The 12714-nt window shown below is 43.1% G+C and overlaps 1 protein-coding gene across 3 annotated transcripts in view; it reads left to right on the top strand.

Annotated features, from left to right (window-relative positions):
* ATG10 (autophagy related 10) overlaps nucleotides 1-12714 on the top strand; it is a 198275-nt gene that overhangs the window by 99242 nt on the left and 86319 nt on the right. The window contains exons 1-2 of one of the 3 annotated variants that reach the window (XM_075854862.1): nucleotides 11158-11738; nucleotides 12139-12388. The exons of 1 other annotated variant lie outside the window; for it this stretch is intronic. In XM_075854862.1, coding sequence (XP_075710977.1) covers nucleotides 12161-12388 — 228 coding nt within the window. In that variant the 5' untranslated portion in view covers nucleotides 11158-11738; nucleotides 12139-12160. Of the gene's footprint in view, nucleotides 1-11157; nucleotides 12389-12714 lie in introns of those variants that run through there. One more of the 3 variants, XM_075854860.1, reaches the window with a different exon arrangement.

Genomic DNA, 12714 nt, shown 5'->3' with positions numbered 1-12714 from the left:
TTGGAAATTAAAGTATATTGATAAGTGAGTTGAGTTCATGTCCTGAGATTAATGCTCAGGAGTTTTCGGTCACCAGATAACCCCTTTAAAGGCCATGTACATGTTTGCAGATATTTTTTTCATTATTGCATTGTTTTTTTTTTATTAAATAAGACATATTACAATTAGTTTTCTTTAAACATTTTGCACCATTTGTCGTCGCAGCTTGTATGTCATACAATACAAGCAGCTGGATGCTGTTCAGTGCTCAGTCCAACAGACAAGCTTAGGCTATGTTCACACCTGCGTCGGGTTTCCGAGTAGGACAAGGGAATAACAAAAGCAACAATTAAGTTGAACAGTGAACACCGCCGGTGGCCGACGGAATCCATTGACATTAATGGGTTCTGTTGGCTTTCCAACGGGGTGCTGTGACTTTTGTGCTGCGCTATTGTCTCCGGTAATCTCGGCCGGATCTATGTGAACGAGGCCTTACTGGTGCCTATTCTCTAACCCCTCTCTCTCTCTCTCTGCTCTCCTGAACACTATTATAAGCTTACATTTTTATAACCAAAGAAAAAAAAGATGTCAGCTTATTCAGGAGGGAGAGAGACTAGAGTGAAGCCACCGATAAGCTCGTCTGTAAGACTGAGTACTGAACGGCACCCAGCAGCATGCATTGAATTGTAAGACATGCAAGCTGCAGAAGACACATTATGCAAATTTTATTTAATTAAAAGCAATAAAATACATATGTTTTATTTAAAGGGAAACTGTTAGCAACTTTATTCTCCCTCTCTGAGGACAGCATAACATAATGACAGACATGCTGATCTCAGCGGTCTGTAACTTATGTGTGATAGTTATTAGATACTGGAGAACTTACAGTTTAAACGTTGCAGTGCAATGCGAGAGTTGTGAGAAAGTAGTCTGGCATAATCATGAGCTACCTTTCCCCCCACCCAGCTACTGCTACTTGACGGTTCTCTCCCTATGCACAGTACTAGGGAGAAAGCTGTCAATCTCCGGTGGCTCATCTTAATATCCTTCTACGCCTAATTATGTCATTTATTGACTCCGCAACTGGGTTGTTTACCAGTGTCCGGATCGCTGTGTCAAATAAGTCACACCAAGCACTTTCACCACACTCACACTAACATCAAAAAAGTTTAGACCTCTTACACTGTCCTGATCCTGTCCATACACGATCTTTAACGTAAAATCCGCTGACCACTTCTATAGTCATACCAGCAACGATTATCCCTAGGGAAAAATGTCTAATATATTTCTGATGGATGCAAGCGATTTCTGTCATTTAGAAAAAGATTTTACCCACCGATGGCCACCATAAATGTTCGTTTACAACTAGTATTAGTTAACATATTACTTAGGTTTTAGGATTTGCAGGTATTGATTAGGGTTAGGCTGTATTTACACATTGCGGTCATTTGGTTTTTTGACAGAATATTTTCTTAAATCACGACAAAAAACACGCTTTGATTGCGACATGTGCACACAGCCTTAGAATTTATATAGGGGAAGGAACATGATATACCGATATAATGTCCATTTTAATTTGCATGTAACAATTAGTTAGCACATTCCTACAGTTTGGGCATTTCTTTAACAAGCACTTGTGAACATGTGTGGTATGTATGAACTCCTCACCTCTTACAGTTTTTTGCAGAGTAAATTTTGTTTGCATAAGGGGTCCGCTTGAGTACACATTTTAGTTGCAAAGTTGAATTTTCATGCAATTATTGCTTATAATCACTGATGCAAAGTTGCGTGATGGTAGTAGTGTGTATAAATTATTAAAAGGCTTGTCCAGTCCCTAAAAATTAATGGCCTATCCTCAGGATAGGCAATCAATATCTAATCGGTCAGGGTCCGACTCCTGGGACCCTCGCCGATCAGCTCTTTTGAAGGGGCACTGCTTCACCTCAATTCTTTATTTGCTCGTAATGTGAATCGCCGACACGCTTGTAGCGGCGGTTCACAGTACTACAGCTTTCTCCCATTCACTTCAATAAGAGGAGGCTGTAGTACTGTGAACCGCTGCAACAAGTGTGTCGGCGATTCACAGTCTGAGCAGACAAGTAATGAAGGGGAAACAGTGCTCATGCGAGCGCTACGGCCCCTTTAAAACAGCTGATTGGCAGGGGTGCCAGGATTTAGACCCCGACCAATCAGATATTGATGGCCTATCCTGAGTATAGGCCATCAATTTTTAGGGACTGGAAAACCCCTTTTAGTTGTATTTTTATACACCTTATGTTATATGCTCTAAAATAGTTCGATTTTGGAAGCATAGTAGCTGTTTGTTGCGTATATATTTGTATCACATTTGTGGATGATGGTCAAATATTGCATGGCCTCTGTTTCAGCGTTTTTGAGAGCACAAGCTTTTGCTGATGTTGGCGTTTATATGAACTTTGCACATCTTGGTTTATTATTTTTTATTTTTTTTTGTGTGTAAACCTCTGCTTATATGTGAGTTTAATGCATTTATTATAATTCGTTAGTGCAGCGCTGGTCGCATCACCTCATGCTGACCGCACGCTCACACTTGTTGTCAGGATGGGGCAATGGCTGTATTATACAGCTACAGCCCCGCTCTAACGGCGGAGACCAGATCAAAGCTGACCGCAACATTCAAGGGGAAAATGAGAAAGGGGATGCCCATTTAATCGCGTCACAGGGACTCCCTGTGACGCGATTTAAGGACATTCCATATATGGGCAGACAGCCCAAGGCTGTCTGACCATATTTCCTGTTGTTAGGTCATACTCTAAGAACTGCCTGGGTACTATCAGTACATAGGCTAATGTACTGCATATAGATATATGCCAGTACCAGTGACGTAGCTAGCGGGGGGGGGGGGGGGGCAGGTGGCCCATGCTCACTAAGATGGTGAGGTAATATACATGGATGATGGTGGGCTATATAAATCATTCCTGTATATAACTGCCATCATCCCTGTATATAACCCCCATCATCCCTGTGTTGATGGGGTAATATACAGGGATGATGGGGGGTTTTATATACAGGGATGATGTGGGTTTTATATACAGGGATGATGTGGATTTTACATACAGAAATTATGGGTATATATACAGGAATGATGGGGTTATATACTGGGATGATGGGGATTATATACAGGAATGATGGGGTTATATACTGGGATGATGGGGATTATATATAGGAATGATGGGAGTTATATACTGGGATGATGGGGTATATACAGGGATGATAGGTTATATACAGGGATGATGGGGTATATACAGGGATGATAGCGGTTATATACAGGGATGATGGCGGTTATATACAGGGGTGATGGTGGTTATATACAGGGATAATAAGTGTGATATAGAAGGTGATGGGCTTATATACAGGGATGATGGGGGTTAAATACATCCCCATCATCCCTATATATAACTCCCATCATCCCTGTATATAACCGCCATCATCCCTGTATATACCAGCCGCCATCATCCCTGTATACAGGGATGATGGGGGTAATATACAGGGATGATGGGGGTTATATATAGGGATGATGGGGGTTATACACAGGGATAATGGGGATATATACAAGGATGATGGTGGTTATATACAGGGATGATGGGGGTAATATAGAGGAATGATGGGGTTATATACATGGATGATGGCGGTTATATAGAGGAATGATGGGGGTACATCAGGTTTATCACTAACCCTTGATTTTGTATTGTGTCTGTAAAAATTTTGGTCTGCCCGTGATTTTTAACTCAGTTGTCCAGAAATTTCTGAAGTAGAGGTTGGCAACCCTGGCCGCAGCCACGCCACAATACTCTTCAATCTAGCAGACGTGTCACACGCTAGGCACGTCTGCTAGAGCACACCTTTGATGCTGCCCACCAGAGAGGAGCAAAAGAAGCATGCGTGTTAGAAGAGAGGGTGAGCAAGCAGCCCTCCCCAATAATGGATGGACACAAGGATGATGGGGTTTGTATACAGGGATAATGGCTGATTTATACAGGGATGATGGGGGTTAATGCAGGGATGATGGCTGGACTACCATTCATCCCTGCATATAATCCCAATCATCTCCGTATATAATCCCCATCATCCCTTTTATATACCAGCCATCATTCCTGTATATAAACCCCATCATCCCTGTATATACCAGCCAGGCTGGTATTTACAGGGATGATGGGGGTTATAAGCAGGGATGATGGATGGTATATACAGGGATGATGGTGGTTATATACGGGGATGATGGCTGGTATAAACATGGATGATGGTGGTTATATACAGTGATCGTGGCTGGACCAGCCATCGTCCATGTATATAGCCCCCATCATCCCTGTATACAACCCCATCATCTCTATATATACCAGCCATCATCCCTGTATGTAATCCCCATCATCCCTATATATACCAGCCATCATCCCTGTATATAACCCCCATCATCCCTGTATATAACCCCCATCATCCCTGTGTATATACCAGCCATCATCCCTGTTTATAACCCCCACCTTACCTGTATATACCAGCCAGGTTGTTATACACAGGGATGATGGGGGTTATATACAGGGATGATGGCTGTTATATACGGGGATGATGGCTGGTATATAAAGGGATGATGGTTGGTATATACAGAGAGGATGGCTGGTATATACAGGGATGGTGGCTGGTATATACAGAGATGATGGCTGGTATATACAAGGATGATGGGGGTTATATACAGGGATGATGGGGGTTTTATATAGGGATGATAGCTGGTATATAATTGGAATGTGCCTCTTCAGTTGTAAACATGTGTTGGGGGGCCCACTGGGTTGAGGCCCACTCAGATATGTCCCCCCCCCCTGTGCTAAACCCCTAGGTACGCCTCTGGCCAGTACATTAAAGCTTAAAAATAGAAAAGTAAAATAAAAATAAAGTAATGTTAAATAAAAAAAATACACACATTTTCTAAAATAAACATTAAAATAAAAGTCTCAATACATAAAATATACACGCTTTCGATATCGTCGCAACCGTAATAACCTGGAAAACAAATTTATAGCGTCATTTATGAAGTGTACGCTGTAAAAAAAACTTCTTTATTTCACTTATTAATGTAAGGCACGAGGTGTTATGAATTTAGTACCTCCATGTACCTTACATTAATAGTAACTAACCCCATCGTGTACCTCACACAGTAACCCGATGTTGTTCAGTAAGGCCTTATTCACACGAACGTGTGCGTTTTGCGCACGTTGCAGTTCCGTGTGTCATCAGTGAATAGTGCGTGGCTATGTGATTTTCACGCATATGCCATCCTTATGACACGCGGTTTTGATGTTTAGAAAAAGAAATGAAGGAAGTGCTTTTATTTTTTCCTACATTCCTTTATCTACTGTTGCGCGAATCACGCGCAACACACGGAAATGCTTCCGTGTGCCGTGCGCGATTTTCACGCACCCATTGACTTCAATGGGTGCGAGATGCGCAAAAAATGGCCAAGTATGGGACATGTCATGAGTTTTACGCATGTCCGCTGCGTGAAAATCATGGACTGTCTCAACGACCCCATTGACTAACATAGGTCCGTGCGGCGCGCGTAACGACCAAATTTTACCACTAACATAAAGTCCAATCTGTCACAAGAAAACAGTCTCAAAATCGGTTGGATAGGTAAAAGCATTCCAAAGTTATTACCACATAAAGTGACAAATGTCAGATTTGAAAAATTAGGCTCTGTCAGGAAGGTCAAAACTGGCCGCTGCGTGAAGGGGTTAAAACCAGATTTTCGGTCTCTCCAGCTCTGGTAATTTTATGAGGATATGTGCATGTATAAACACACTTTTAGCCACAGATATACCGTACATTTTTGTGCATTTCTTATGAAAAAGTACAGTTTGACACAAATTGCATGACTGTGCCTGTGTGCATAAAGTGCTGAGTGTCATTTTGACAATGTGAAAGGTGTCTACTTTCAGAACATTTATAGGTTTGGGGCTTTAGTATGATTTTTTATTCTGTGATTTAGGTTTTATTTGTAAGTACATATCAAAAGCGGGAAAATTGTCCTGGTTACTAGTCAATTTCTAAAAACCCTGGGCAGCGGACGGGTTAAAGGGTTCTGTCCTGATGTTTTGGTTTAAATCCACTTTGAGATAATATAAAGCTAATTTACTTAAACCCTTAATGACATGGACAATTTTTGTTTTTTCATCCCCGCCTTCCAAAAGCCATAACTTTTTTTATATTTTCATCGACCTAGCCGTATGAGGCCTTGTTTTTGTGCGGGATATGTTGAAGTTTCTCATTGCACCATTTAATGTACTGTATAATGTACTGGGAAACGAAAAAAATAATTATTTGTGGGGTGAAATGGGCAAAAACAAGCGATTGCTCCATTTTTTGGGGGATTTGTTTTTACGGCGTTCATTGTGTGGTAAAAACTACATGTTCACTATATTCTATGGGTTGATATGATTACCGCGATACCAAATTTATGTTTTTTGTTATGTTTTACCACTTTTATAAAAAAAAATAATTATTTTACATTTTTTTTGTGTCACCATATTCTAAGAGCCATTACTTTTTAATTTTTTCAGTTTATCGGTGTGATGGCTTATTTTTTGTGGGTGGGCTACAGTTTTTATTGCTACCATTTTGGGTTACTTGTGACTTTTTTGATCACTTTTTATAACCAAAATTTTGGGGAGATATATTGACCAAAAAACAGCAATTTGGGTGTTTTTACATTTTGTTTTTTACGACGTTCACCGAGCGGGTTAAATAACGTTAAATTAACAGTTTGGACTTTTACGGATGCGGCGATACCAGTTATGTTAACTTGAAAAAAAACACTACTTACTTTACTTTACATTACTTTAGGGAAAAAATGGGAAAAGGTTTTTTTTTTCAATTTAAAATTATTATTTTTTAAACATTATAAAAAAACGTTAACGGTTTTTGTATTTCTTAGAAGTCCCCCTAGGGGACTTGTGCAAGCAATCTAAAACTAATGTATTGCAGTATATCGAGATACTCACGTGAAGCCCTGCAGGAGGCACGGCTTTATATGAGTTCAAAGATGGCAGAACTGAGGGCCTTCATTAGGCCCCCAGGCTGCCATGAGGACCATCAACACCCCGTTATCGCGTTGCGGAGGGCCGATAGCATGTCAGAGGGGGACACCCCTTCATTCTAACGCCTTAGCTACCTCGGTCGCGATTGATCGCGGCATCTAAAGGGTTAAACTGGCAGAATCAAAACGTTCTTTCATTCCACCCGTTGCAGTGAGGTGTTGGCTACTACACAGCCGTCACCCGCTTAGTATTGAGCTCGCTCAGCCTGTGAGCTTGCGCTATACTTCCCCTTAACGGCTGCCACGAACATGTACGTGGCTTGTCGTTAAAGAGATAAAGGAAGGGTTTACCTTTAAAAGGTGCTGTATGTAAACCCTTGCAACCATTTTCTTTGTAATTGTCCCAATGAATCCGCAATGAAAAACTTTCCAACTTTGAAATTAATTTTGCATTAAAAATGCGCTTGTCTACCATTTTGTGTCCACATCTTCTATTCAGTCTCCAACTCGTTAGGGGGCCGTTCACATATATATATACACGTTGTCTCTGATCATTTCCCTCCGGCATGTTGCAGAAAAGACGAAGGGAAACTGATGCTAGAATGGATCCCATAGCACCTGTGCAGGAGTCAGATCCAAAAACTTTACCTACAGTATTTTTGTGTCCGGCTCCCTTGGATGTCCGGCGCCATATGCTATTTAATGTACTGTTCGCCAGATCAGGACTGTTCACTATATATGGACTGTGACGTCAGGGGCTCCTCTAGGAGGGAATCGCTGGCCAGAGCGTTGCCTCCCTTCAGGAGGTGCCCCTGTCGTCGCAGTCCATATATATTGACAGGGACATCAGGGGCCCCCTCTAGGAGCAGAATCTCCAACCAGAGCGTCGGCAACGCTACTAGAGGGAGCACCTGATGTCCCGGTCCATATATGGACTGTGATGTCAGGGGCTCCTCCTGGAGGGAATCCCTGCACGGGCTGGGGATTCCAATCCTAGAGGGAGCCCCAATGGTGTATCTACATGGGGCGCGTTGAGTGACACTATCTGCAGGGGGCGTGGGTGACACTATCTACAGGGGGCGTGGGTGGCACTTTCTACAGAGACTGTGTGGCACTATCTATAGAGGGCTGTGTGGCACTATCTTCAGGGTGGTATGGCACTATCTGCAGGGGTTGTGTGTGGTGCTATCTACAGCAGGCTTTGTGGCACTATCTACAGCGGGCTGTGTGGCACGATCTACAGAGGGCACTATGGCATTATCTACAGAGGACACTGTGGCATTATCTACATGGCATTATCTACAGGGTGTGTATGGCACTATCTACAGAGGACACTGTGGCATTATCTACAAGGGGTGTGTGGCAATATCTATAGAGAGCACTGTGGCACTATCTACAGAGGGCACTGTGGCATAATCTACGGAGGGCACTGTGGCATTATCAAATTAAATTCATCTGGTTTTTAAAATGGACAATGAAAAACTGATGCAAAACCGGTCAGATTTGGCCGCCAAAAACTGAAACACGGAAGGGATGAAAAACAGACCAAGACAGCCGTTTATAACGTCCGACACCTAGACCTTCTCGTGTGAATAGAAGCAACAGCAATACCGGCGTGGTATGGGGTGGGTAAGAGATGCAGGGTGGGATTGGGTGGCTTTAAAGATGCTAAAAACTAGCTACTCCCTGAAGTTAGGGCTAGTGTTTGGCACCTTTGCAGGTTCTCAAGGCTGCTTTGAAGATCTGAGGTGAGGTGAGTGGACAGCAGCTGCCTTCTGGGGTCTCCTTCCCGGTGCCGGCCTTGGCTCTGCAGTCAATATGACACACGTGACATTACAATGTGTGTCAGACTTCAGTGTAGCGCCGAGACCGGAGAAGATGGGGAGAACCCTGACATGCCAGGATCACATCAGAAGTTTTGTGAAATGACATGTACGCAACATGTATCTGATCTATCATGTATCCAATTTATCACAAAGTATGCACCACTCTGATAAAATTGGCACATTTACAGACTCTAGACTAACTTTTTGTTGGACCATTGTGGTAAAAACTGATGTTAACCAACGACAACCGATGACAACCGAGGGTTTTGTAGTAAGAAGCCATGAAAAATCCTGATGGCAACTGATACATTTTTGCATTCGTTTTTGCATTAGTTTTTGCATCAGTTTTGATCACTAGAGACAAAAAAAACCTGATGCTGATGCAACTCATATATGTGAACGCACCCTATGACTGCAGGATTAGACTACAAAGGGTTACTTTGTAGTCAGTTACCATGGAAATGCATAGGTCTTCATAGAAGCTGTAGACATATAATAGTAGTATATTTTCTCATTTTAGATGAATGACTGTGAACGTGTACGTAAGCTTTAAACATCTTCTGATATTTCACTGAGACATAAAGAAGGCAGCCAGGGGCGTAGCTAAAGGCTCATGGGCCCGGGTGCAAGAATTCAGCTTGGGCCCCCCTACCACTCCCCAACACCACCATCATCATTATCATCAGACCCCTGTGCGTGCCTATGCCCAGACGCTTTGCCCAACAGCCCCCATAGTATAATGCCCCCACAGAGTATAATGCTCCCATAGCTGCCCCCACACAGTATAATGCCCCCCCATAACAGCCCCATACGGTATAATGCTCCCCATATCAGCCCCCATACAGTATAATTCCCCCATATCAGCCCCCATTCAGTATAATTCCCCCATATCAGCCCCCATTCAGTATAATGCCCCCATCTTATCAGCCCCCATGCCATATCTGCCCCCATGCAGTATAATGCCCCCCACACAATATCAGCACCCCCCCCCATACAGTATAATGCCCCCATATGTGCATAATAAAAGAAATAGCATAATTACTTACCTATGCCCGTTCCCACGCCGGGTGCAGGATCCTTCGCCTCCTCCGGTCTGTGCTATGAGTGACTCGGAGCAGACAGGCGCGAAGATGTCGCTACATCCCGCCTGCCTGCGTCGAGCTGCTCAGGGCACAGTGAATGCTGGATCAAGGAGATGTCAGCTCCTTGCTCCAGGATTGAATGGAATCGGGACCTCGGTGAGTGACTCGCGACCCCCCGGAGGTCTTCACACGAATCCCCAGGGGGACGCGACCCACAGTGTAGGGATGTCACGATACCAAAATTTGGACTTTGATACCGATACTTCGTTTACAGTAATAAAAAAAAAAAGTTCTTTCGTTTTCTAATGTGAGGCACGAGGTGTGATGCTGAATTTTGAATGTGCCTCACGTTAATAGTAATTAATCCCGTCATGTTTCTCAGTCATAATGGGTTAATGTGTGAGGTACATGATGGGGTTAATTACTATTAATGTGAGGCACATGGAGGTTAAATTCTTCACACCTTGTGCCTCACAATAAGTGATAGAAAGCAGTTTATTTTATTTTTTTACAGCGCACACATCACAAATAATGCAAAAAAAAATCGTTGTGCAGGTTATTACGGCCGCGCCAATACCCAATATGTGTATATTTTATGTATTGAGAACTATTTTAATGTTTATAGTAAAAAAGGTGAATGTGTGTTTTTTTTATTTAACATTACTTTGTTTTTACTTTATTTTTAAACTTCAATGTATTGGCATATATCAGATATATGTCAGTACATTAACCTGTGGACAGATAGCACACAGGCAGTTGTTAGGACATACCTCAGTATGCCCTAACAGGAAATATGGTAAGACAGCCCTGGGGTCCTTCAATAGACCCCAGGGCTGTCTGCCCATATATGGTATGGCCCTCGATCGCGTCACAGGAATTCCCTGTGACACGATCCAGGGGCATCCCCCCTTCTCACTTTCCCCTGAATGCTGCAGTCGGCTTTGATCGCAGCATTCAGGAGAATAGCGGCGGAGATGAGAGGTTTCTCTGATCTCCGCCGTTATAGAGCGGGGCTGCGACTGTGTAATACAGTCATTGCCCCGCTCCTGACAACAAGTGCACGCGCGGTCAGCCTGAGGTGATGCGGCCGGCGCTGCACTAATGAGCGGCGGTTCAGGCATTGAGGACAGAACATGGGGGTGTTTTGCAGTGCACCCGCCATGTTCTGTCTTCAGTGCCGCAGATCATTAGTGCAGCGCTGGCCGCATCACATCATGCTGACGGCGCGCACATGTCAGGACTCAGGAGCGGGGCAATGGCTGTATTACACAGCCGCAGCCCCGCTCTCATAGTCATGTGTACTATACTGTATTGTGTTGTATTGTGAAGTTTGCGGTGGAGAGAGGAGGGGGGGCTGTGATTTAACGGCCCCCCTCCTCTCCACCGCAAACAGCACAATACATTACAAGGCATCACAACACATTACATCACAATACATTACAACACAACACAGACTGCAGCTCACCTGGAGTCCTCGGCACCGACTCTTCCACTCCACTGTCCGGAAGACGTGTCACGTGACAACACGGTCACATGGTACACTAAGTGTACCATGTGACCGTAACCAGGAAGTGCCGGCTTTACGGCACAGAAGATTTTTTTTGGAAGCATACAGTATGGCAACGGGGGCCCGTGGGCCCCCCCAGGCTTAGGGGCCCGGTCGCAAGTGCGACCGCTGCGACCCCTATAGCTACGCCACTGAAGGCAGCCCTCTCTGTTCAAGTGAGGAATATTGGGTGCACTATTTTGGTAAACTGATCTTTACATTAGATACTAACAGATAAAAAGGTAAAACAGGTGGATTTTTTTTTTTCAAAAATCACGTTGAAAAAAAATTAGAAATGCAGCAACATTTCAGGTTACAAACCTTATCTCAAGATAGGTCACACTGTATCAATGGATGGCAGTGGTTTTTAGGTCACTGAGATGTCAGATGATGTCATCAGTGGGGTAAGTGCCCTTTGAGCCCCACCTATCGCTAGAACGAATGAGCCAAAGCACTCCTCTGAGTACGGTGCCACTTAATCTTCAGACTCAGATCTATTTCCACTAGTTAGGAAACTTCCATTCACTGTAATGGGACTACAATGTGCCATCTGAAGTGCCATACAAGCTGCAGTGAACCTTTATTCGTCATATATGAAAATTCACATTTTTGCTTCTCGCTGTCTTTTTATCATTCTACCAGAAGTGCTAAACAGAAAGCAGAGATGAGGAGGATTAGCATGCCTTATGATAAAGAATTCACACTAGTGCTTGAGACATGTATTGACAAGCAGTGTAAGAAAAGACTCTTTCAGCTAATGCTTGGAAGCAATGCCAGTGTCTTTCAACAGATCCATTCAGAAGAATTATACATAAATCTTCCTCTCTGTGACTTTCTCTTATGGAATGCCTCTAGGATAGCAATAAAAAAAGGAAATGCTTTGTTTTGTCAGGTGAGAATTATATGAATATATAGCACTTGGTTTAATTACTTAGGTTAAGTATGTGTATTCGAATTTTGTATTGCTTTTACTCCATGTCAGGATGCAATGTCACAATGCCAATATTGCATCCTGTAGCCATGCAGTCCTAGCCAAAAAGGGGGAAATGTAAATAAAGGTTAAATAATATATAATGAGAATTTATGCAACTTTTTAATATACCCAATGTTCCAATTTGATAGAATTTTACTTAAATGGAGCTGAGTTGCAATTGTCTTCACAATGGCGTTACTGGCCGAAGGGGCCAATGTTCCCTTCTAGTGTTGTGATCCCTTCAT

Source organism: Rhinoderma darwinii, chromosome 1 (assembly GCF_050947455.1).
Source record: "Rhinoderma darwinii isolate aRhiDar2 chromosome 1, aRhiDar2.hap1, whole genome shotgun sequence".
NCBI lineage: Eukaryota > Metazoa > Chordata > Amphibia > Anura > Rhinodermatidae > Rhinoderma > Rhinoderma darwinii.
The sequence above is the reverse complement of the archived record's forward strand: the minus strand, read 5'-3'. Positions and strand labels throughout refer to the sequence as shown.